Raw genomic sequence first — 26,711 nt, 5'->3', positions numbered from 1 at the left:
AATATTTTATAGACTTAGGAACAGCTGACCGAAATTTGTATATTATTTTATGACAATTATGACAAACCTAAAAAATCCTATTTATTTTATATCAAAATAAAAAAAATTATATTTTTAATTCAATATTTATGGGCCAATTTTGTTGTTATTTTTTCTTATTGCTTCATCCCTATAACTTTTTTTATTTTTCAGATCAAAAAATGAGATTTAGTATGTTAGTATATGACATAAATTAGGATTGATTAACGTATTCAATTGTTTTTAGTCACTTCCCGTTTCACTGGAAATGACTACAACTTTTGATTTTTCAATGTCACCCTCGGTATTTTTTTTACTTTATTCCGAAGAAAATGACATTCTGAATAGAATGACATATCATATGTCAACTTTTGACGTTCTAGCTTCATAAAAAATCGTATTTTAAAATGCAATCTAGAGTGCCATGGCTATGTTAAAAAAACTAATTCTTAATCATGGAGCCTTGAAAAAATAGATTTGATCTTCTAATGTTTTTAGTGTCTTTAGTGCCAGTTAGAAAATGCATTAGTATATTTGGAATAAGCATTTTTTTACGGATAATTTGATACCACACACTTGGTATTTCGAGTCAATTTTTTGTTACGAACCGCAAGTTATAATTTCAAATAAACCATATGCGAAAATGTCAAAAGTTGACATGTAATATGTCATTCTATTCAGAGTGTTATTTTCTATCGAATAAAGTAAAAAAATACCGAGGGTGTGATTTAAAAATCAAAAGTTGTAGTAATTTCCGGTGAAACGGAAACTGACCGGAAATAATTGAATACGTCAATCAATCCTAATTTGGTGAGCCACTTTTGAGACGCACCCGGTATACTATTAACTATTCTTATAATAAGCTATTTATATATAGTGCTATTTATATAGCAGTGGATCTTATAGGCAACCGTAATTACACTCTTGCGTTTAATTAAACATATGTTAAGCTATTTATGCTGAACATGATTATGTGGGAAGAATATTGATTTATATTCGTATATATTTGTTTATTTTTAAGCGGTTCGATGAAACAAGTGAGTAAACAAAGTGTTGTGCTAAATATCTATCTATCATTATGTAGTTTAGAAGAGCATAATATAACTAATACCAAATGGGTTGTAACGAGCCTATTTGAATTTTCAGACAAAATTATTATCGAGCCACGCACACAAAGGAAGGGATAAGCATATGACAAATTTATGGTATTACGCTCCATATAGGTAATGCGGCAATAAGTCTTCCCATTAGCTAACGTTAAATTGGAGGTACTTTAAAATATATCACCGCAAATGACACAAGGCATACCGGATCTATTCAACCCGTCCGTCTATTGATGGTTTCAATGCGATTAAATCAAACTCCCAATAAGCTTGTTACCTATTCAATAAAGTTTTCTAATAGCAACCGTTGCGTAGTTACACTGCCCGCATTAAAACTCTCTTCCATAGTTTTACGGTAAACTTTTCCGATAGACGTTCTACACGAATTGCCGTACTTTGAATCTCCAGAGTATTTAACAAACACTCGAGGTACTCGACTCGAAACTATGCCGAGAATCGGTTTATTTTCTACAATCGATAAGGTAAAGTATTAGAATTTCATAGTTCTAGTACGTTCTAACATACTTATTATAAAAGTTTCATAATATTTTTTATAATATACAGGGTATCCCAGAAATGAGTGCAAATATTTTAAGGGTGGTAGATCTGGTCAAAATAAATATATTTTTTCTTTACCATTTTTAAAAGAAATTGAAAATAACCGAGTTATTTAACTTTAAAAATTTAAAAAAATAATCGCAACATTTTGAGAACCACCGGCAGATATCGCCAACTACATCCAATTACCCGGATCAAGCCCGGATTTCAGTTAATTCGACGCACTGTGTTGCCATATGGACAAGAAAGTATATTAAAAAAGTAGAAAAAAGACTCAAAGTCTCGGTCTCAACGTTTATACAATGTTAAACTGTTACACGTGTTTCGCTCATATACGAGTATCATCAGACAAATACAATTAAAATTAATCCAAATACACGTTTACATTTTACAATTAAAACAACACTTGTAAAATGTGAACGTGTATTTGGATTAATTTTAATTGTATTTGTCTGATGATGCTCGTATATGAGCGAAACACGTGTAACAGTTTAACAATGTATAAACGTTGAGACCGAGACTTTGAGTCTTTTTTCTACTTTTTTAATTTGAACCAGGTCTCTTTGAGAAAAATGGATGCCTTCTTTAAGAAAGTATATATTTAAAAGTAAGTCATAAAATCACAACACCTGAGGAGTTTGCAGACATGCATTACATTTTTAAGATTTTGATATTATTACATAAAATAAATTAAAAGTTAAATGTTTAAAAGTTAAAAAAGTTAAATTAAAAAACTTACCCGACATTAAGAGTTGGTTGCAGTGTGCATTCACCAATTAATAGAATATTTAAATGCTCTTAATTTTATCTAGTCTGGGTTTTTTATGGGGATATGTTAATGTCAGTGTTTTCAAAACTCGACCAACTATTGTCGACAACATGAGAGAAATTATTGTAGCTGCTTTTTGAGGTAGAACTCCAAATATGCCTTTTGAAATGAAAAGTTCTGAGAAGACGATCATTTTATGCAATTAACACAAAAGGAAGCATTTTGAGCATTTGGTTTCATATAGCTAATTTTTGTCACCTAATTATAGGTTTATGTCTAGTTTTAATTCTGTAATAATTAAAATATGTTTTAAACGTGTATCTTTTTATTACCGTTTCTGATTACCGTTGATTACCGTTGATTTTACTCTACAATCTTTAATTTTTGTTAAATTAACAAAAGGTATATCACACAGCCACCTAGATTTTTTCAAATAATAAAGATCTACTGAGGCAAAATCATATAAATCAAAATATCTAGGAAAATCTTTGTCTGAGGGGTAGGCAACCTTAATATATAATCAAAATATTTGAAGATACATAAATTCCCATTGAACACAGGAAAATATACTTGATGTTCCATTTAAAATAAAGGAGTAACTTGCTTTTAAAAGTGACTAATGTTGCTTATTAATTTTGTCTCACCCTGTATAACTTTTCGGGTTAATTTTCAATTTGGTTTAACATACAATGGTTACTGTAATTAAATATCAGGCTATACAAGGTCAACTAAAATTTAGGTAGCTGTTATCGAAATTTAAAATTCATTTTTCATTTTTTGTGAAAATTCAATTCTTCATTTTCACAAAATTTGAAATATCTCAAAATCCTCAGATTTTAGGTATATGCTTCTTTAATGAAACTCACCTTTATTTTTTTCCTAGAATCCGAAATTCAATTATAATATAGGGTGTTCCATTGGAAAAAACACAACTTTGATGTGTAACTTTTTTGGAGGACACCCTGTACAATTCTATATATTTTTATGAACTGCTTTCAGTTAACCTACATATGCTGCCAAAATTTAATTTCGATATAAACTATACCGTTCTTCTTGGAGCTTCCGCGGCGTATGAGAGGCGCCAACCTGTATAAAATAGCTTAGACATGCCTCACTAAAAATTCGTCTAGGTCATTCCAGCTCGAAAGATATTTATTCAAAATATTTCCTTGGGCCAATCGATAGAGCTGGGCGAGGGCATTCCCGGCCGCGGCGTCAGTGACCATAGATGAAGTTGTGTGTGAGACTGGCCGTCTTTGGAACGGCCCGCCATAACCCTCGTCATGAAAGGGTTTATGCCCTTCAACGTCGCCGTATAAAATTCCTTTTATAGCGATCTCCACTTACGGCGGTTGTCGCATGACGCACACACGCTTGTTCGGCGGGCAAAGTTTAACGTTGCTCTCGAATATCTTTCCATGGTGTCATTGTCCGAACGGTAGTTATTAATAGTTTACTGTATAGTAGTCTTTTAAATGTAGATCTGTAGCTTATTATGTTTGGTAAATGTCCCAATTAGCGTCACATTAAGGGAATACATCAGTTCAGTTAGCCATAAAATCAGATTCAAGATTTTTTTAACAGTCGTTAGTCCTAACCTAACTCAGAATTCGTGAGTGGCTTTTTCCACTTTTTTGGGATTTCCGGAAAGTGTCATAAACAAAAGAAAATTGCATAATTAAAAAAAAACGCTTTATTGTACAAAAAGCCAAATAGCTTCGACAAAGCATTCAAAGCTTCGACAAAGCATTCACAAAACAAAAAAGCACAAAAATAAATATACAAATAATAAAAAAACTGTCATACAATACAGATCAATTCAAAAAAATTTACGTTATTAAAATTACAAATAAAACACACATTGCAGAACACAGGCGTATCAAGAAAATTTTACAAAAGGAAAACTGTAAATGGATAAAATCATGTTACATTATACTATATATCATAAAATCAAGAGTTATAAAATATTAAATATTAAATACTAGACCTTTAACCAGTGTGTGAGATGATCAAAATTTTAAAATTCAAAATTGTTCATGATTAAACATCAAAAAAAGTTATTTACCGCATATAGGGCTCTCTAGTAAGTATGATTTTAGAGCTTTGCGAAATGCGGGAAAGAATGAAAGTGACTTGATATTCAAAGGCAACTGATTGTACATTTTCTTGGCATTGTACAGTATTGAACTTTTAACTAGTTCTGAGCTCGGGGTTGGCAGAAAAAGATCGTGCTCCGCATTCCTGAGTGGATAGTTATGAGATGGCCTTTCCGGAATAGCAGATATGTGCTTGCGGATTAAGCAAACGGATTCAAAAATGAATAAAGAAGGAAGAGTCAGTATTTTGAAATTTTTAAAGAAATCCTGGCAGTGAGTTCTACTGTTCAGTCCCAATAAATATCGAACTGCTCTCTCTTTTGAAGTCTGAAAATACGATCAAACTTTGTTGCGCAGCAAGTGCCCCAGAATGCAAGGGCGTAACGAAGATGTGATTCAAAAAGGGCGTATTAGGCTATTCTAGAGGTTGATAAGTTAACTTCCTTAGAAACTGATTTTAGCGCAAAACAGGCAGAGTTTAGTTTCTTTGATAGCAGTCATTTACCGCTTAAAGGGCTCTCTCTGACTGATAATCAAAGGCAACTGTGACTTGATATTCAAAGGCAACTGATTGTACATTTTCTTGGCATTGTACAGTAATTAAAAAATATTGACTCAAAATTGACAGCTAAAGAGACAGCTTTATTTATTTGTCAAATTACATAGAAACCAACGCCAACCCAGCGCAATATTTTTTCTACTCGTAATAAATTCCTTGAAATAATAATTTCTGAATATTTTTTAAAACGTAACTCGCTATGGAAAAAATACTCTTTTATACACGACGATAAAATTCCATTTTGTCGTCTTGTATAAAAAAATAATTTTCTTTTGTTAAGGTGCCCGGTGGCGTAGAGGTACAGGCTCTCGTCTACCAATCTGTAGGTAGTGGGTTCGAATCTCATACCCGGCATTTCATCAGCCGACGTTTGGGTACCTAGGTCGACTCAGCCTTAAATGAGCACTTGGGATTCACAATCCTGAGGTAATGATAGGCGGTTGAAGCGTAATGCTAGCCACATTACCTTCCTTGTATACCGAACGGCTCTAGTATGGCAAGCTGTACTTTGCTACTCCCAAGGCGTTAAACGCTATACGCGGAAGCTATTATTATATTATTATATAAAAAATAACTAAAAATTATAATGCATCTTTTTCAACTATGAAAAGCAAAAATAAAAAGAAATCTCTTTTCTAAAATAATGCGTAATTAAAATTTTAATTCCATCTTAATAATTACTCGAACGTTAGAGAAAATCAAATTTTAACTTCCGTATATAGTATGTCAACATCCTCAGTGTTTCGCCGAATTGGATTAAGTTAGGAATATTTCCCGGTATTTGTAATAACAAAAGTTTCCGTGAAATCTTCACCGTAATAGCAGAATATAAATTCAGATAAAATCAGATATAAGGAAACATAAAGGTGGAAATGGCAGTTTTATTTGATTTCAAACGCTGAAGTTTAATGGAAGATTTAACATTGTTTTAAAGTTAAGGAGGGCTAGAAAGACAAATTTCAGATATATTTTCAAATTATAGAGCAACATAGTGTAGACAATCCAAGGTCGTTCAACAAAGTTGAAAAGGTAATATTTTGGCCAACTGTATAACAAAAAATTTAAACGAACTGAAGGAACCTACGTTGTGTTAAAAATATTTTTTATTGTGAATTAAATGAACCGAAAGGAGTGTCTTACTCTGCCTGGAATTCTGCACGGTAGAGAAAACCTTGATCACTATTCCAAAGAATACAGCTATGCTGTTGTATAAGATACTGAATTTAATAAAAAAGAAATAATAGTAATACTAAAACTGTCCTCATATCAAGGTTTATAGTTTAATACATTCAAAAGCAGGTACCCGCAGGTACTAAGACATAATGTGTACCATAATGTGTAATATTTTCTGCCACACTAAAATATACAAGGTGCGTCACAAAAGTGGCACACCTCAATATATTTTTTTTTTCAGATAAATACACGAGATTTGGTATGCTAGTATATGACATAATTAGGATTGATTGACGTATTCGATTCAAAGGATTTTTGATTTTTAAATGGCACCCTCAGTATTTTTTTACTTTATTCGATAGAAAATTACACTCTGAAAAGATCGACATATCATATGTCAACTTTTGACATTTTCGTATATGGTTTGTTTGAATTCGTAACAACCGGTTCATATCGACAATTTGACTCAAAATACCAAGTGTGTGGTACCAAATTATTTGTAAAAAAATGCTTTTTCCAAATATGCTAATGAGCCACCCTCGTTCCATTTGAAAAAATTGAGATATGATTAAAAATACGACATCTTTTAACTGGCCAGAATAAGACACGAAAAACATTAGACGCTCAAATCTATTTTTCCACGGCTCCTTGATTAAAAATTAGTACTTTTAACACAGCCATGGATCGAAATTTAAAATACAATTTTTAAGCGAAAATGTCAAAAGTTGACTTATAATGTGTCATTCTATTTAGAGTGTAATTTTCTATCGAATAAAGTAAAAAAATACCGAAGGAGCCATTTAACCATAAAAAGTTGTAGTCATTTCCGGTGAAACAGGAAGTGACCGAAAACAATTGGATACGTCAATCAATCTTAATTTAGGTCATATACTAACATACCGAATCTCGTTTTTTTGTCTGAAAAAATAAAAAAGTTATACCCATACAGAAGTCCCCGTAGTTTGACAACGGGACCAAGCCTGGCCCAGTCGCGGGAAACCAGACTTCGGCGCACCACCTATGTTCACCATATCTTGGGCCAGGGCTGGGAAATCAAGTCTTGGTCATCTCTTAATCCACCCAACTTTGGCCCAACACTGAGAATCTCAGTTCTGGCCATGCTACGGCGACCCAGCTTTGAATCAGATTTGATCAACCAAGCCTGGGCCATTTTTATTGATTTAGACTTGGCCCAATACTAGGAAATCGAGTCTTGGCCATCTCTTAATTCACCCAGCTTTGGCCCAACACTTGGAATCTCAGCTCTGGCCATGCTACGGCGACGCAGCTTTGAACCAGATTTGATCAACCAAGCCTGGGCCATTCTTATTGATTTAGACTTGGCCCAATACTGGAAAATCGAGTCTTGGCCATCTTTTAATTCGCCCAGCTTTGGCCCAACACTGGGAATCTCAGCTCTGGCCATTCTACGACGGCGGCGACCCAGCTTTGAACCAGATTTGATCAACCAAGCCTGGGCCATTTTTTGGTGATTTAGACTTGGCCCAATACTGGAAAATCGAGTCTTAGCAATCTCTTAATTCACCTAACTTTGAGCCAACACTGTGAAACTGAACACTATTTAATTAAATCATTCATTAAAAAGAATTTGACTCACAATAAATAAAAAATTGTTAAAAAATAGTTGTTATTTATATTTTATAATCTTGTTTGTAAACAAATGCTTTATAGCATTGATAATATTTGAATTAACGCCAATAGAGGGAGTCATTAAATCATAAGATTTTAGTTGCAGGATGGCCGCTAGATGGCGACTTCGTTAAGAATTCACCATAGACAAGTAATGTAACGTACTTGACGTATATTTTTTGTTTGGAGCTTGCCAATTCGAGGTAGACTACCAAAGTCGTCCTGATGATGGAGTATAACTCCGAAACCGGTCAACGAATGGGTGGTCTCCTTGACCTGACCACAAAATAGGAATCAGTTGATTTCTATTTTGTGGCCTTGACAAGCTTTAAAAGAAAATTCGCACTTGGCAGGTGTACGGCTGTTAAATGCTTTTCTCAAATCTAATCTAAATATATGAATGTAATTATTTGTGTGTTCAAAAACAATTGTGGGTTTAAAAACAGTTATTTTTTTGCTGCTGGATCAAACTCGACAATTAAACTCTCGGCAATCAAACATGGATTGTTCTTGGCATTCAAGCCAGGCCCAGACCTGACGATCAGTGATGGCCCAATGTCGGATTCAAAGCCTGGCCCGATGTTTTCATTCCAAACTTGTATCACAGTCGGGCCATAACTAGTATACAAATATGGCCCAGTATTGGTGATCAAATTTGGCCTAGCCTTGGGGATCAAAATTAGCCTAGTGTTGGTAATTAAGTTTAGCCCAACTCTGGTAATCAATCATGGCCCAGCCTTGGATATCTAGCTTGGCTCAATTTTGACATCCAAGCCTGGCACGATGTTATCATTCCAGGCTATTCCCAAAACTGGGCCAAGACTGGTATGCATAGTTGGCCCAGATCTTTACAGTACTGAACCAGTCCTGTACCAAGACTGGGCAGATGGTTTGATCCTGTATGGGTAGGGGTGAACCACTTTTGAGACGCACCCGGTATAATTCTAAGTCGCTTAAAGAAACAACAGGAACAGTCTCTGATATGTGTGGTTCCTAGAGCAATAGTTCTTGTTATTCTTCTTCTACAGTCTTACCATTCCCTACCTATTTCGTTCTCTTTGTCATTGTCATTTTTATTTTTGGTTTAGTTCAATTTACCAAATCTTTTTGATCTAGGTGATTGAATGTTTTAGTTCACAGACGAAATTCAATCTTTTGAACTAATTTTATCGCGAACTACACAACAAGATGAAGTTGAACGAGGAATGTAGACTGTTTAGGAGGGGATTAATCACCGCTACAGATCTATTGTGTGTTCCCTTGTCTTGAGTTATAACGGGTTATAACTCATGATACAGTCTCAGGACTTTGCGACTTTGACAAAAGCCAGTATATGAGAAGGCTCTACAGAGGCCAGTCTCCATCTTTGACATCAGCCTAAACGAGGAAGTATGAGATTATTCTCCAAACTTCTGAATTCTGGCAACCTTGAAATAATACATCCCTATAAGTATAGTGGACCTGTAACAATATATTCCTTTAAAACTAATCGCATTTATTAACTAAATTTTCCTAAAACGACCTCTTTGATATAACATACTAATAATTATAATACATCCCATCTACATAGTCCCTACTCTTTGATCAATCCGTCTATTTTATAGAGGCGCCTATTGGGTTCACAGTGATCGATTAAAATTCTAATTGCTAAATGTAAACTGAATCTGTAATATCTGATGGAAACGTTAAACAAATCATCGGCGCGCTGTCACTGTCACATAGGATTTCGCGCATAATAGGCAATTAAGATAGAGCAATTTCCAGTGAGAGCGTGATTCTAAGACTAATTAAGTTATTTAATATGTTCGTCGTAGAGAATATGACAGTTTTGTGCTTTCGAAAGACTCGATATAAGTTATATTAAATTTTGCGGAAAGGTAAGATGATGTATAACAAAAAAAAACAGTGTGTGCACTATGTGCGCATATTTGAAGTAAAACTTCTTACTAACAGCCATTAAATTGAAGGATTTGAAGGATATATATTTTTTTATGAATGCTTTTTATAAGCTTCAAAAAAATAGAGTTAATATAAAACCGTATAATATTCTAGCTTCATAATTTTATGTTTTTTTTTAAATTTTTATTAAACATTTCATAGATATATAAACTATTGCAACATTTGTTGTTGTTTTGTTGTACCTATTAACACAAAAAAAAAAATAAAAATGTGTGACTGCGCGGTATTACCCGGGCTTTTGGGTAATATCGCGCATGGTCTGGGGGAATGGCACGCATTGAGGTATTTTAAGGCAGTTTAACTAAGACTTTATTGTACATATAATACAGGTATATAGATAACACAAATAATAAAAAAGATGATAGTGAGAACAAAACTAAAGATACATTATTGTATATTAACATAAAAAACACATTCTAACACAGATATTTGTATAAAAAATAAACTGTTACCTAGCAACAGTAGTCACAAAGGTAGATTTTTCCTTTCTCCTTTCCACTACAAGCAGCATGGGCCCACTTTAAGCAGGAATTACAGCGATACCAGACCTCGTTGTCCCTTCTAAACTATCCGCATATTAAAGAGATGTCATCTTCATGGGTTGGAAAATTGGATCAACTTCATCTAAGTCATCATCAACACAAAGCTCGCTTTCAGAATAACTCTCAGGTTCAGTATTATCGTCATCAAACTTAATATTGCGAATGTGCTTTGGCTTCTTGTTTATTTTTTTACTTTCTAAAGTTATTGAGAGTTTTCTTTTCCTCAATACAATATTTGCTTCTCTTTTCTGCCTTTTGTCACTTCTCTTTTCCTTCATATTTACATTACTTGCTTCTTTTTTTCTTTTTTCTCTCTTCTTTTTTCTTCCATAGTTTCCAATTCTGATTTAAGTGCATCCGCTGACCATTTGCCTTTCTCTGATGCTCTTTGGTATGTTTTAAGCATTATTAACTAAAAGAAACAAGCTATAAAAAAATAAACAAGAAGAGTGTACATTTTGGGTAATACCGCGCAGCGCGTTATTTTTTGTTTTGTTTTTGCGCGGTATTTCCCCGGGAGCCGTTTTTTTACCTAAAAATTTATTTTAGCAAAAGTACTTACATTTTATTGGTGATCGCTTGCGATAACACTTATAGGTGAACTGGTAAGTGGAAATAAAATCAAGCTGCTTTTAATAATCACAGGAACTACTAATTATCAACCATAGATGAAAAACACATCTAGCACTAAAAGTCTCGTTATTGGTTAACGACTGCCGGCAATTATTCCAAACTTTTGGAGCAAACTTCATATGGCTTATGCAACACTTCCAGCCTCACACCTGTGTATTACTAGTTATAGTTTTTTCTACAGAGGCGTGTGCGGTATTTCCCCGTGCGCGGGATTCCCCCGTTCGCGAGAGTCCCCGGTTTCCCCTACGCTTAGTCCCAGAGATGTTAGAGCTTAGTTATTTTGGCATACAAGGGAAAACGAGAGTAGCCAACGGGTAATTGCATTTTTTCCTGTTAGAAAAAAATAGAAAAATTGATATAAAAAAGACCGACACGCGGCCTTCAATTTTTACTTCCATCGCGCCTGAAGTTTCACTTCAAAAATATGTATGGTTCATATCAAATAAACTTTTAGTCGCGTCATTAAGCTTTTTTGTTTGAAATATAGATGTTTATTTTTATTTCTATATCATAGAAAATAAAAATATATAAATTAACATAAGTAGAACGCGTACCATTATGAGTTTAAAAGCTCAACAGCCGATGAAAACATATATTTTTAATTAAAAACGCTATCACTAGCCAACGTGGCGGAATTTTAATTCATTATTTTATAAAATTGACATGGAGTCGGACACAAATCATCTACATTATATCATATTTGTGTCTAAAAAGAGAGAAACTCGTGTTTCAAGAATGGATCGACAAGAAATGGAAACCTTGTTTCCAAAATGTTTCGATTTAACGCTATCTGTGTAGAAATTTCGAACTAGACACCTGTCAACAACGCCGATCAAAACTTCTGGTCAAAATTATTAAAACATTGTTATGTACTTATTATAACACAATTTAAACATAAAAGCATGTATTCCATTCTGAAAAAAAATGAGAAAAAAACGTTTGCTGGTAACATTTTTCTTCGGTCTCCTGTTAAGTATGGGTAGTGGCTGTTACTACATTTATTCCTAAAACAAATCATCCCTGTAATGTGTATAATAAATAATTATAAAATCGCATAAGAAAAATATCTGTATTTGTACTCACCACCTTCCTTCTGCTTTTTTTAATTATAGTACTATAAAAACTTGAAGAATGCTTAATTGCAAAAACTGCAGAATAAAATCCAAACAACAAAGTAAAGTTATGTTCTCATATTTGACAGAATATCAAATAAATTTTGGAAACTTTTTAGGCACAAAACGGGTACGAAATCTGTAAATGTAAGACACAAAAATTTGTGACACAAAGATCTTTATTGTTCTAGCTTATATTAGTTATAGCCGAGGTTATAGCGAACCCATATTTTGGTAAAATGCTTTGAAACAAAAAGCGATTTATGTTACGAAACATATGTATCAAAAATGTGACAAAACTCTTTTGCAATATTTATCAGCAGAGATTTTGTTTCGATTTTGTGTCTAAAAATGCTTGGGTTAGATAAGGCGGCATTCTAAATTTGACTGAACGTAAGTCGACAAGCTGGTTATAAATACATTGTGCCGTTTTCTTCCTTTTTGATGACTCAATTGACTTGTAAATTGACATAAAAGGCAACGCAGAAAAAAAAACAGCACGTTCTCAAAGTATAAAAACGAAACTTATCTCTAAATCCGTTCAAAGAAAGAGCCAATTTATTTTTAACCCAAACGAGGTAACGGAGAATTTCAAAAAGTCTGGAAGCTTATAAACTTAATTGCAAACTGTGCAATAGCTGCCGGGGCCGCTATATAGGCCAGACAGGTACGGATTTCCAAATTAGATTTTCTTTTGGAATCTAGAGCGACCGAGGAGTCGTGAAAGAAATTAAAAAAATGAAAATTTTACTTTATAAATTATTCTTTTGGGCCAAAGGAGAAGGAAGGACCCGACGGGATTAGAATGTTTATAATCTCGTTCCAGTCAGTTTTATTTTCTAGTTTAACCCTCGTTTTATGAAAAGGAGCAGAGGAATAACGAGGCTTGACTTAAACATGATCCTGTTAATAAGTGAAGTCATAAATGATATTATTCTATGGATTTATTCTGCGATCTCAATCACTTAGCGATTGCACTTGTACAGATGGTCAAATAATTCCTAAAAAAGACACACCTATGGTAATCGCAAAACAATTTCACGTGATCAATTTTGAGTGACAAGCGATGGCGACAACGCTGCCAGATTGTGATGGATTTATGAGATGAATCTTCATTTAAAAGTGACAAACAACATATTTATTATATCATTTTTAAAGATTTTTACGTTTTATTTTAACTTTATTACTAATATTTTAGTAATTAATTGATTTATTTGTTTTATAGCTTATTTTACTTATTACATATTGGCAAAAACTAGTCCATTATGAAGATTATTCTAAAAGCGTTATTATGGGTTATGATAATGTAAACTTACACAGTTTCTTTTTTTCGCCCGTAGTTCTTGAAGAGCTTCGCAGTACAATTAATACCATCAAAAATAAATCCTCTTCTGGGACCGACGGGCTAACTTTAAAAATGTTTTCGAATCTGTCAGAAAGCACTCTGAATCACCTAACAACTTTAATAAACATGTCGTTCCAAAATGGTATTTTTCCAAAATGTCTTAAGACGGCAATAATCATTCCGTTCTCGTTCAAAATAGTTTATCAGGAAAGCTACAAGCTGTTTGCTTCGACTATTTAAATGCTTCGGCATATTTTCAACACACAAATTCAAGAAATGCAATACAAAAACTCGAAAATTTAGTTCTTAAAAGAACTGTTTGTGCTTAAAAGTACAATTTTTAAAAAAATACTATTGAAAATAGGCAAAAAACGAGAACTACTCACAAAGATTAAACAACAACACGATATTATACAAAATATTGGGCGCGTTCAGGGATGGTCAGCAGCTGAGTGGCTGAGTCAGCGATTTCCCTAAACGGTCTATTCTGTCGAACAGCAACAGTCAGCCGCTGTGCAAAATTCTCAGCGGTAAATATTTACGCTGAGGCAAGTCAGCCTTAATCCATTTCCTTATCTGTGGTCAACTAATGTAAAATAACTAAAAATAAGGTTAATTTTCTCAGTTTATTGTTTACTTTTTATGGTTTGTTGAAGTTTGTAGTCAATCGTAGTTAATCGAATCTTTAAAAAATAGGAGATATTTGTTGCCAAAAAAGTTACAAAGCAGTAGGTTAATCTAAAACGTTCGAAAAATACTTGTAAATTGAGATCGAAGAAGTTAAAGAAATAAAGAAATTTCAACTTGATTTTCATCTTATGTCGAATTTTCTAAATACAATGAAATTAAGAGAAAATACTACTTTCTGAAAAAAAATCTAATCAGCAGCAAAAAATTGCGCCTAATTGGCTTAGAAATAACGATCGATAATATTCCCTATATAAGTTTACTTATAAAGTAACGGCAATCTGCTTCACCTCCACATCACCCCTGACGTCGTTTTTTTATTGTAGGGTATTTACACCTTCAGTAATTTTATTTGTACCATACCATCGAAAAAAAAAATGCGTAAAAGGTGACTTGGTCGAACTGCCAGTTCCTGTTATTTTAAGTTGTTTTGTTTAGGTGTATAGGTAAAATTATTTTTAAAAACTGTTATTTTTTAGAAATTTGATGTTTAACACTGTATTGTCAAATAATATATTTTCAATTATTAAATGATCAGCCAGTAATAATAACTCTTTTTTCAAAATAATTTTTATTCTAAAGACTCAAGATCGATTATAGACCGATTTGACGAAGACGATTTATTTATATTTCTCTCAATTTTTTATAGTAGACAGAGAGCGCATGAGACAGCTATTGTTTCTTGTTCTTTCTGCTGCTTTGTGCCGTTTAGGGAATATCGTAAGCTGCTGGTCAGCAAAATTCTACGCTGAATGTCAGCGGCTGAGTTCCCTGAACGCGCCCAGTGACTGACATTGTGGATAATTGTCAAATAATAAATGACAACCTTGCTGAAAACGGCGCAATGTGACCAACATAGCGATAATAAAATTCGGTTTAAACTAATTTTTGCAGCTTTAATCTAAATATAATATCTGTTACAATCATTTGCTCTATATAGTAAAATGAAGAGCTGCTCGGTATCTTAAATTAGTTTTATAGACTTTACTGTCATTGTCGATATGATTGATGACGTGCATCGGAAAATGTTTTGCGATTACTATACTTGTTTCTCACTAAAAAATGGAAATTAAATATCAAAAGGATTAAGACAAGGTATTAATTTTAAATCTTTTTATATTATTTAGAACGTTAAAATTGTTCAAAAAATTATTTGTGGCGTTTGAAAAAAAAAGAGCATGTTCTAATCGGAGTAAAAATGACATTTTGTGCTCGCATGTAATGTCAAACGTACAGCCTCGTCGCAAAATGTATAATTTTTACTCCCAATAAAAACAATATACTATTATTTATATATTTGCTTAATTGGCGATTTTTCCAGTCTTTTTTCATGGAACATATATAGATACAAAACATAAATAAAACATCGGGAATACTCACAATAAAAAATGTTTCCAAAATTATTACATTTATACATGAAAAGGAAAGAACAAAAATGAACAACAAAACAACCAATTAGCGCTGCTTATTTTTCTCTTTGCTTTTTGAAAAACATTTTTCCCCTCTCTACGGCATCCGGCATAATTTCGACAAACATTAACCAGCCACTGAAAAAGAATAATGGTATAAGTAACAGGTAAAAATACTTTTATTTCTAATTTATTTTTATCACAGGATTTGCTTGTTTATTTTGCATGACAAAAAGGGCCTAAGTCTGTAAAAGGCACGCGAAAGAAAGTTGTTGGTGCCAACAAACATTTGTAAAACACTTTTATATAAAGCGTTTCGAAGATCAAAAGCTTTTCTAACGATATAAAAAGCGACATACGTGTTGTAAGAGAGTTGAATCATTGTCGAACTATCGCACTTAGGAATTCATACGCTTGAAATTTCTTCGATTTTTTTCCTTTTTTTAGAAAGAAGAAGTTTTCCTTTGGGGGAATGGATCAAAAAGGAACAAATTTAATTGGTAGATTGTAGATTGTATGGGAGGGATAAAATTAATCTAAACTATTGTATCCTCCTTGGGACTCAGATCGGTTTCTGGTCCAGTTAATGGAGTGTTCGCTCCTTTTCTAGTTCTATACAGGATGGCCCATCGAAAACGTTCCGCAAGGCGTGGGTAATTTGTTTTTCAGAAAATTCAAAAACACGTCAATTTTGTTTGTGAGGGGGACAATTTTTGCCCCAAAAATGATTGCAAAATCTTCAACCCTCTGAGGGGTGTCATCCCCCAATTTTTTTCAAATGGGAAGGGGGTCAAGTGGTACCGCAATGAAAAGGGCTTTCTATTACCTATACTTTCCCGCTTCGTTTTTGAAAATCGGTCAAGTCATTGTATAATATGAAGGATTGAAATTTGAAAAGTTTATTTAAACATTTATCAGAGTAAATGATGAGGATAAATTCCTTCGACCAATTTGCTGTTTTTTGTTATTATTTCTAGATGTTTTCGCATTTTTTCACTTGCCACAATGTTGAACGATCAGGTGCAGTAGTTGCTAGATAGCTGTTCTGTGACTTGTGCGTTGAAGTTCTTCTCAATACCGTTAAACTTTTTAACAATTATGGTGTACTCACTTGCAGAAAAAGTGGAAATAATCGAACTTTATTTTAAAAATAATGAATGTGGCAATCGGGTTGCGCAGATAAACTAACAAACACCTTTATGGCAAAATTGTTCGCGAGTTAGTAGCAAAATTTCGCGAAACTGGTTCCGTTATGAATAAAAAGAGGCAGAGGGAAAATCCTGTAGTAAATGAAGCTATGGAGGTATTCGTATTAGGCCAAGTTGCCAAGTACGTTGTGTACAAGAAAATTAGCCAATAAGACCGGCGTGAATCGTACAAGCGTCCAAAGGATATTAAAAAAAGTTCCACCCGTACAAAATTCAGTTGGTACAAGAACTCAACGAAGACGTTTTAAAATAAAGTTAAATAAAGTTTATTTTTAAAATAAAGTTCGATTATCTCTACTTTTTCTACAAGTGAGTACACCATAATTGTTAAAAATTTAACGATATTGAGAGGAACTTCAACGCACAAGTCTCAGAACAGCTATTTCGCAACTACCGCACCTGATCGTTCAACCTTGCCGCAAGTGAAAAAATACGAAAACATCTAGAAATAATAAGAAAAAACAGCAAACTGGTCGAAGGAATTTATCTTTATCATTTACTCTGATAAATTTTTAAATAAACTTTTCAAATTTCAATCCTTCATATTTTCTCAATGACTCAACCGATTTTCAAAAACGAAGCGGGAAAGTATAGAGAATAAAAAGCCCTTTTCATTACGGTACCACTTGACCCCCCTTTCTCCATTTGAAAAAAAATGGGGGATGACACCCCCGCTCAGAGGGTTGAAGATTTTTTGGGGCAAAAGTTGTCCCCCTCACAAACAAAATTGACGTGATTTTGGATTTTTTGAAAAAAAAATACCCTGGCCGTTATGCCTTGCGGAACGTTTTCGATGGGCCACCCCGTATTTGCTTTTTCATTACTTTATTGAACTGACACTCAGAGTAGAATGACTTTTCTTTTTTCTTTGCCTGAATTGTTCAGCTTTTTTATGCATTTTTTGACCAACTTCTAATTGATTGTTAGTGAGTTGATCGCATTGGTTAATATATATTCCACCGCCAATTACTAGGTTTGTCATCACTTGTGTTTTGGAAGTATTTTGACATTTTTCAGATGCTTTTAAGTCTAAAACAATAGCCAAGTTTGAACTTAAATACCGGGTGTGTCTCAAAAATAGCTCACCTCTATTACTTTTTTATTTTTTCAGATAAAAAAAACGCGAATTTTTATGTTGGTATATGACATAAATTAGGATTTATTGACTTATTCAATTGTTTTTGGTTACTTCCTGTCTCACCGTAAATTACTACAACTTTTGTTTTTTAAATGACACCCTAGGTCAAGGACTGTATATATTCTAAAAGACTGTTCGATCGCGTCAAATCGCCGCTGTCGTAGTCGCCGCGGAATGCTACGTCACGCGCTGACCAGCGCTCCACAGTGCGGCGGATGGTTATTCTAACGGGACAAAATCTCAAGAGCAATGTTTGGGACTTAAAATCTAAGAACGTAGCAAATGGTCTAATATATAGCAACTATATGGTTAAATTTATTTATTTATTACATTTCTCTCGAATAAAGTAAAAAATATACAGAGGGTGACACTTAAAAATCAAAAGTTGTATAATTTCCGGTGAAACAGTGACCAAAAACAATTGAATTCGTCAATCTAATTTAGGTCTATCATATACTAACATATCAAATCTCGTTTTTTTATAAACTCACCACAAAAAAAACCGGCCACTTAAAACTAGACCCAATTTTAAAGTTAGATTTCTCGCGAACCACTCATTAGATTTTGATGATTTTTCTTTTAAATTGTAAATTAATTCCTTTTACCGGATGCTAAGTCAGAAATTTTTATTCGAATTTATTTTGAGCATATACAGGGCACAATAATAAGACGAACTTTTTGCCCGAACTCTGTAACACCTGTAGGTGCAGCAGCAGTAGTAGCTATTGCTAAATTAAATCACATTGTAGCCTCATCTTTGGTGAGCATTTTGCTTTTTTTAATCACCATATTATCTCTCTTTTTGTATTGGAGATATGCTGTTTTAAAACGAACGTCTCGAAAAATTCAGAATTCATCTCGGAAAAGGCAGAAAGTATTATGTGTAAATAATCAAGGCGACATAGGCGGATTTATGAGTATTTGCAATATCAGAAAACGGTTGTCAAATTAAAAATGCCATTATCGGTAACGGATGTTGCTCGTATTGTGGCTTTAATTGAGGATGGCCGAAGTCAACGTTATGTCTCCCATACCCTTGGTATATTTCGAACAACAGTCCAGGATGCCTGGAATCGGTATATGGAAACGGGAAATTTCACCAAGCGAGTAGATACTAGATATTAGTCCCTTAAAATTTCTTTACCTTTTCTTTTAATTTTCATGTTTTAGTTAGTTTACGTCTACGTTCTGATGTTTGATTTGATTTTAAAGCTTTTTTCGAGGCGTTTGTTTTAAAGCAGCGTATCTCCAATACAAACAGAGATAATGTCGTGATTAAAAAAAGCAAAATGCTCACAAAAGATGAGACTACAATGTGATTTGATTTAGCAATAGCTACTACAGCCGCTGCACCCTACAGGGTGTTACAAAGTTTGGGCAAAAAACTTCGTCTTATTGTTGTGCCCTGTATATGCTCAAAATAAATTTGGATTAAGAAGGAATTAATTTACAATTTAAAAAAAAATCATCAAAATCTAATGAGTGGTTCGCGAGAAATCCAACTTTGAAATTGGGACTAGTTTTTACTGGCCAGTTTTTTTTGCCGGTGAGTGTATGAAAAAATAAAATGTTGTAGTGTGAGCCACTTTTGAGACGCACCCGGTATGCTGCGTTACAATGGAATTTCAAATTGGCAACATATTGAATGGCGCTTACCTCATATTATTTTAATTAGTATTTTAAAAATGAAGAAAATAAAATCTGTATTTTATACAGCACCGGTAAATAAAGTTCTTTTCTGAAAAAATAAAAAGTTGTAGGGGTGATCCAGTTTTGAGACGCACCCGGTATGCTGCGTTACATTGGAATTTCAAATCGGCAACATATTATGGCGTTTACCTCATATTATTTTGATTAGTATTATAAAAATGACGAAAATAATAGCTGTGTTTTATTCAGCAAGGCTAAATAAAGTTCTTTTTATATAAATAAACCGACTTGAGTTAGTACACCAGAAGGCATAAAATAAGTAAATATATACCCGCGTCTTAGACTGCTAAAGCAGGGGGATTTTCGACTGTAGCACAGAATATATAAGACGGGATTTAGTATGCAAATAGTTTCTGTTTTCGTACGTTTAGCGCTAGTAAGTGCCCTCCCATGTTTTCTCCCAGGCAAATCCAGCTTTAAAAAAGTCTATTGAGCTTTTACATAAATAAAATCAAATACACATATGTCCAATCTTTAGAAGAGAAGAAGGTATCTCCAAAAAATCCTTTATTGGTATTTCGCCACTGCAAGAAAATCTACAAAATAAAATAGTTAATTTTGGTAAACACTTCTGCGTTAATCCAAACGGAAACTACTTGTCAGAAGTTAGGTTTACAGATATACAAATTTGCATAAAGAACAAAAAAAAATGCTTCACGTTTCGGAAAGGTTATCTCTTTCCGTCGTCGGAAGCAAAAAAAATACAAAGAATAAAGAAAAAAATATTTCAAATATTTAAATAATTCAAACTTAGTTTTTTAAAACAGATACGTCTACAAAAACCGTTGATGTTCTGTTAAAATGACATTATATCAAGTTAAACTTCAAAATTAACAATTACTACCTGATCACAATTCCTTAATAAGGTAAAACCAAAAAGCCCCAATCTTTCTGTATGATTATTTTTAATTTTTACGTATGTTACGTTTATTTATGTTATGTTCTTTAAAATCAAAGACGCGATTACCATACATTATTAACATCTACAGATGCATGAGATACATACATTTATTTTTATTAGATTGTATTAAAAAAGCCTCTTTTATTGTTCTTTTAGAGGCTATCGCTTCTTTCATTATAATTTTGGCGTTATTAAAATTTATTCTGTACCCTGTGTCCCATGAATGCTGACAAATTTTAGATTTGTGAAAATCTCCCTTTCTTAAATAATCCTTGTATTCTTTAGTTCGAACATTTAAGGGTCTAGATGTTTCACCAATGTAAAATTTATCGCATTCACATGGTATTTTATATATTACATTTTTTGTTTGTTGTTCTGGTATTCATTAGTTTAGTATGTGATAAAATGGGATCTAAGTGTATTTATTTTATTTTATTCCGTAGTCTTTTATTTTACTCAGTAAAAAAAATATAAAATATAATAAGCTTTTGCTTTATCAACAAGTCCTGAAGCCAATATGGACTGATCGTATTCAACTCTTGGGATGTATCAAACAAAGCAACCGAAATATTATCCAAATATACCAAAACAAGGTACTGCGAGGTATTGTTGAGGCACCGTGGGTATATATGCAATGACAATCTACATAAGGACTTAGAAGTGGACAATGTCGACAACGTTATCGGAAATATGCCTTAAGAGAGAGGCTCCATCAGCACAGCAATATCGAGGCCTACCAGCTCCTGGATAGTGATGGCTTAGCTAGAAGACTGAAAAGAACAAAACTATTTCAGCTAGTGTAGTGTTATACTACAGCCCAGTGCATTCAACACAGGGTGCTGCAACAGAACTGACAGAACCAAAATTACTATCATAGGATTAGTATTTTGTATTTAACCGTAGCAAATTAAGTCAAAAACAAATAGCTTATTAGTGAACTTTACTAGATTGCTATACTAAATTGCCCAAGGGCGATTAAAAAAATCATTTTTCCAAAATTATTGCATATGAATGTTGGGTCAAATCAAAAGTCGTTCTAGGAAATATAGTCTAGTAAATGAAGGTTGAAACCAGTGGCGGCTTAACCATAAGGTCAAAAATGGTTTGGTTTGGTATGATTATTTAAAATGGTGAATGCCCCCCCACCCAAAAAAAAATCAGAAGAAAATTAGGAAAAACCTATTTAAATTATACTTTTTGTAAATAACTTTTTTATCCTAAGACATTCTAAACTATTCCCAAAAAGCCCTCCAGTTATCAATTGTCGCTTCAAAACGTTTTATTTTATCCATTTCCTCTACTGCCGGTCAAAATTTCATTTTGTCCTTCGTTCCCGCTCTGTTTTGCACGTATTAAACTCCAAATGCCGCGGCTCGTTGTAGCATTTTTTATTCCCTTTAATAAAATTGAATTTAAAAATCTATTTTTATTTAAATTTCTTAGTATTGGCGCCATCTATTTGCTAGATGCCAAAGATACCAGACTCCATTTGTTACAGCTCACTTGTCTCGATATTTAATTTTTATTAGCGCATCTATTCGCTAGATGTCAAACTTCATTTTTTACAGTTCACTTGTCTTGTTTATTAGCGCCATCTATTCGCTATATGCCAAACTTCCTTAATTGCATTTCACTTGTCCCAATCTCACTTCGCTGTGGATTGCGATTTTCTGTTCTAATGATTTCGATCATATGATATCACTTTTTTCTCTCATTTTGTCTGTGGTGAATAGGGTTTTTTGGTTTCGGGTTCTGAAACTGAGAAGAAGGTCTTTTTTCTGGGAATTTGGATCTGAAGAAGACGCGTGTTTCGGCGTCCGACAAATTTTCCAATGAAAAGCACTCTGAATCCACTTTTCGATTTCCATTGCATGGGTATCCGATTTGGAGATTTGAAAACCTTGTAAAGTATGCAATCCAGAGTATAGATCGTATTTGTTTGGTTTCTTCTTTGAATGATCACCGTAAGTTTATCCGCCATTTTATATAGCCCTATCTAACTAAATTCTATTTCAGTTATTTCCGTTTTTTACTTCGTTTATTTGAGTATTTAATTACTGGTTTGGATCGGCATATGGTTTGAATATATTTATGTAAAGCTGATTTTCAGACCGTAAGTTGTTTTTTTTATTGAGTATCTGTCCTTAGAACTATTTTTTATTTATAGAGTAACTACCACATGGTACTCAGTAATTACCACCTGGTACTCAGTAACTACCACATGGTACTCAGTAACTACCACATGGTACTCAGTAACTACCACATGGTACTCAGTAATTACCACATGACCTTAAGACAGTGTTCCTGACATTACAATCGTTCTTTTGGCTGATATCGAAGACTTCTCCTGCCATAGTCATCTGCATCCACTTCTGTTAGTCTGGAAAATACCTAACTACCTGTTTACATCATAAGAAACTATATACAGATAAGTTTGATACACAAGGTACGCTTTTATTTTATAATTTTTGAGGCAACAGATTTAATAACCTGGTAAATTATCACTATTTATCCCACATATTGTAGTCAAAATTATTTTTTATTTAACATTATAAGTTATAATTTGATTCGTACAGTACACTCTTACTTAGCTATGATATTTTATATGAAAATTATTAACACGTATTCATTTTAAAGGTTTTTGTACACGACATGTTTCGAAACATCATCGTATTGAGACATACATAAATTTCACTTGTTTTTATTAAGTAGCTTACTTAGTTCTAAGAATACAGTTACTAAATTCGAATCTATTTAAAATAACTTGCGGTTTTATTGGGATCACTGTGACTAATTGATGATACTTGTGTTCGTTTTCAATAAATGTTTAATGTAGGATAGTTATTTCTGACTTTTATTCCTGATAAACCTAATAGACCCTTAATGCTGTTGATTACTTTGTTTTAGCTATATTGTGATATCGTATTCTTCTTTTTGGTTTCTTACTTTACCACTCTCATAAACAAAGTAAGTGGCGCCCTTTTCACTGTCTTTGACCATACCTATTTGAATTCTTAACATCAATATTAAAATCTCTGCAGCCTATATATTATCATTTTTTTATTTTAATATTTAACAACATTAGAAAGTCACTGTGAGTCAGAAGCCTTACCTACTAACCCAGCTTTCCTCTAACCCTGAGCAACGGATTCTTTTTTCATTCTATTTGGGTAACGACAGAAAAGTCGTCACATCGTAACGCCAATGAGGTAAAGTATACTACGTATAGAAAATATAACGGGTTAAAGTGCGATAGATATAGTTTATATTGGCCATTGACCGCGTCATTCATAAAAGAAATTTCGTCGTTTGGGCAGTCTGGGTGTTTATAAAAACTCAAATTAGAAAACGACCTAGGTTTTTGTATGTTTTATCGCATATAATGTTTGGTTTAGTCATTAAAAAGCAATATTTAAATTTTTAATATCGAAAGAACTCCCATCTAGTTTGAGGTGTAGCGCGAAATTTGTGTAGGTAATAATTCATAATTTTCTTTTCTATTCTACCCTATCCTAACCAAACCAAACCAAACCAAACTATTTTTGTAGTGAAATAACAGCATTACTAGTCTTAGCCCACGGCCACACAGAAAGCTTTTTTAGCGTTTTCCGTTTTTTGTGTCTAAAGCGCTTTTTGCGATTTTACCGTTTTAAACGCTTTTTTCGATTTGTGTCCATTAAAAACACGCAGAAGACGCGGCAGGTCTGCAGATTCTATCAAGATGTCAATTAGTAACGTCACAAGCTCGTGGATTCCCAGCCCGTCCAACAATCAATCCTGTGAGAAAGAGATAGGCGAGATCGGCGCCGTTAGCGTTGAAGAGACGAAGATAAAAGATGCTGGTATTGAATTGTGGACGGGCCGAGCCATATATTCGACGACAAACACAATCTGCTGCTAGTACCAGTGGTGTGTGTAAAAATAATAATTATTATTTGCTATTTATTTTACGAATTTTAGTTTATATGTGTATAGTTTTTCTATGTTGTAGTGTTGTGGTTAACTTTTTATAATTATAATATAATATAATAAAAAAAATATAATTATATAATAGAATAGTAAACATTACTAGTTGCTAACACAATTTTATGACATGATTTATGAAACTTCTTTACGCGCGCTGGTAGTAAAAATTTAAGGCCGTGACATACGAGATAGCGAGACGGCCCTGACACACGAGCTAGTTGTAACGAAACGTGTTAACGGCTTAGAAATACGTAGTGACGCGAAGTGATATTGTCCACGTGTTTATCAAAAATATTGATATTTTATTACAAATTTTGTAAAAGTGAGTCAAATTAGAACGTGGAAAAACAATTTGTTACACGTAAAAAACTATTTTTATAATTTTACGCGTATAAAACTATTTGTTACTAGAAGAAAATTATTTTTTACTCTTATAAAACTATTTGTTATGTGTAAAAATCTGTTTGTTACACGTAAAAAACTATTTTATTACTTGTCAAAAACTTATTGTTTCTTGTAAAAAACCTTTCTTACGCAAAAAAAATATTTTTTTACGTGTAAGAAACTATTTGTTACACGTAAAAACTATTTTTTTACGCGTCAAAAACTTATTGTTTCTTGTAAAAAAAACTTTTTTACCCCAAAAAAATATTTTTACGTGTAGAAAACTATTTTTAACGCGTCAAAAACTATTTATTTCTGTTAAAAAAAATTTTTACGCGTAAGAAAATATTCCTTTAATTTATTACGTTTTCAACATTTCAAACTACACTTTTTCAAGCATTTCCTTCAATTTTTTGCAATTTGAATCTTCCTAAACAGTAGATGTTCTCTATAAAAAATATTTTTAAATAATACCCTAAAACGAATGCATACTATTTAATTTATTTTTATTGTATTAAATATAATGTCCGCCTGTGACGGGGGGTCTTATCTTAGATATTTCTAAAGACGCTACATAGAACAAACTGGATCTGTTTTCATTTGCGTTTTTTGTGAGAGACGCCGAACGCTACACCCTTTTAGTGGGGCCACTTCTACATAATCCTGTTATTTAGTTTAAGTCGCTAAAGACTCTTCACGCTTAAAACGCAAAAAACGCTTTCTGTGTGGCCGTGGGCTTAATTTTTTTTAAAGTTTTTGTTTTTGACGGGTCTCTTTTTTTCACTTCACATCATTAAAATAGTGACATTTAAAATTTACAACTTTATAACCTCTATTTTTTGACGTATTTGTTACTGTCAAATGAATTATGCAACAAAAAGAATGTCCCAACAACACTAAAGATATCGAAACAACATCTTGCCCTACATCGCCTAAAATATCATTGGTCCAGGTACCCTCCCTTAACATTCCAGTCTGCCGAATATGCCAAGCAACCTCGTCAAGCGAAGAACTGATATCACCATGCTACTGCAAAGGATCTCTGGCCTATATACATTTATCCTGCTTGGAACGATGGTTGAACGAATCCAGCAGGAACTACTGCGAACTTTGTAAGTACCGATTTGACGCCATCCGAACTCAAAGGTACGGATTGTGGCAAGGGTTAAGAATATGGATACTCCATCCAAGAAATCGAAGACATATTCAGTCAGATTTTATAGTAGGGTTCTTACTGACTCTGGTCACAGCAGGATTGTTAGCTGTTTGTATTTACGGTATGGAGTTCTTTGTAAACGAAGCTAACAGAATTGGAATGGGCAAAACGTGGATTCGGTTTGTGGTGATCACCTTTCTTATAATCATTCTATTGGGATACGTGATATCGATTTATCTTCTGGTGAGGGATCATTTTACTCCATGGTATCAGTGGTGGAGGAGGACGGTGAACATTCAGTTAAGGTTTCCTTGCCAAGGAGAAGAAACTGAAGGATAGTTTAAATCACCAAGCTTAGCCCAGTTTAAAAGAAATCTACATAATGGTATATATACCTAGAAATGCGACTTATATACCTACAAAGTGAGAACTTTATTATATCATACACTTTTCTTATTTATTTCTTGTAGTAAACATGTTATTTAAATTCCAAATAAACCATAATTATTTACAGAACCGATTTTTATTAATCAACATTAATGGCAATGTGAATGGAGATAATGGTCCAATTTTTTTGAGTTTTTTGTTCCCATCGTTCGAGTCTCGTCAATTTATGGTTACGCTTGACTGGTTTT

General features: G+C 33.3%; 2 protein-coding genes across 2 annotated transcripts in view; both read left to right on the top strand.

Moving 5' to 3' along the window:
• Nucleotides 1–26,711, top strand: part of LOC115891244 (zwei Ig domain protein zig-8-like) — a 265,508-nt gene that overhangs the window by 111,508 nt on the left and 127,289 nt on the right. The gene's annotated exons all lie outside the window — the stretch shown is intronic.
• On the top strand, nucleotides 25,773–26,588 carry LOC115891262 (E3 ubiquitin-protein ligase MARCH3-like). The gene has a single exon (XM_030911695.1). The coding sequence runs from the start codon at nucleotides 25,789–25,791 to the stop codon at nucleotides 26,413–26,415; it is 627 nt and encodes a 208-aa protein (XP_030767555.1). The 5' UTR covers nucleotides 25,773–25,788; the 3' UTR covers nucleotides 26,416–26,588.

The sequence above is a fragment of the Sitophilus oryzae genome, unplaced genomic scaffold (genome assembly GCF_002938485.1).
Source record: "Sitophilus oryzae breed Bouriz unplaced genomic scaffold, Soryzae_2.0 scaffold_980_pilon_pilon, whole genome shotgun sequence".
Taxonomy (NCBI): Eukaryota; Metazoa; Arthropoda; class Insecta; order Coleoptera; family Curculionidae; genus Sitophilus; species Sitophilus oryzae.
The sequence above is the reverse complement of the archived record's forward strand: the minus strand, read 5'-3'. Positions and strand labels throughout refer to the sequence as shown.

Excerpts from the sequence above, each read along its gene's own strand:
- LOC115891262 (XM_030911695.1), top strand. The coding sequence starts at position 25,789 with ATGCAACAAAAAGAATGTCCCAACAACACTAAAGATATCGAAACAACA.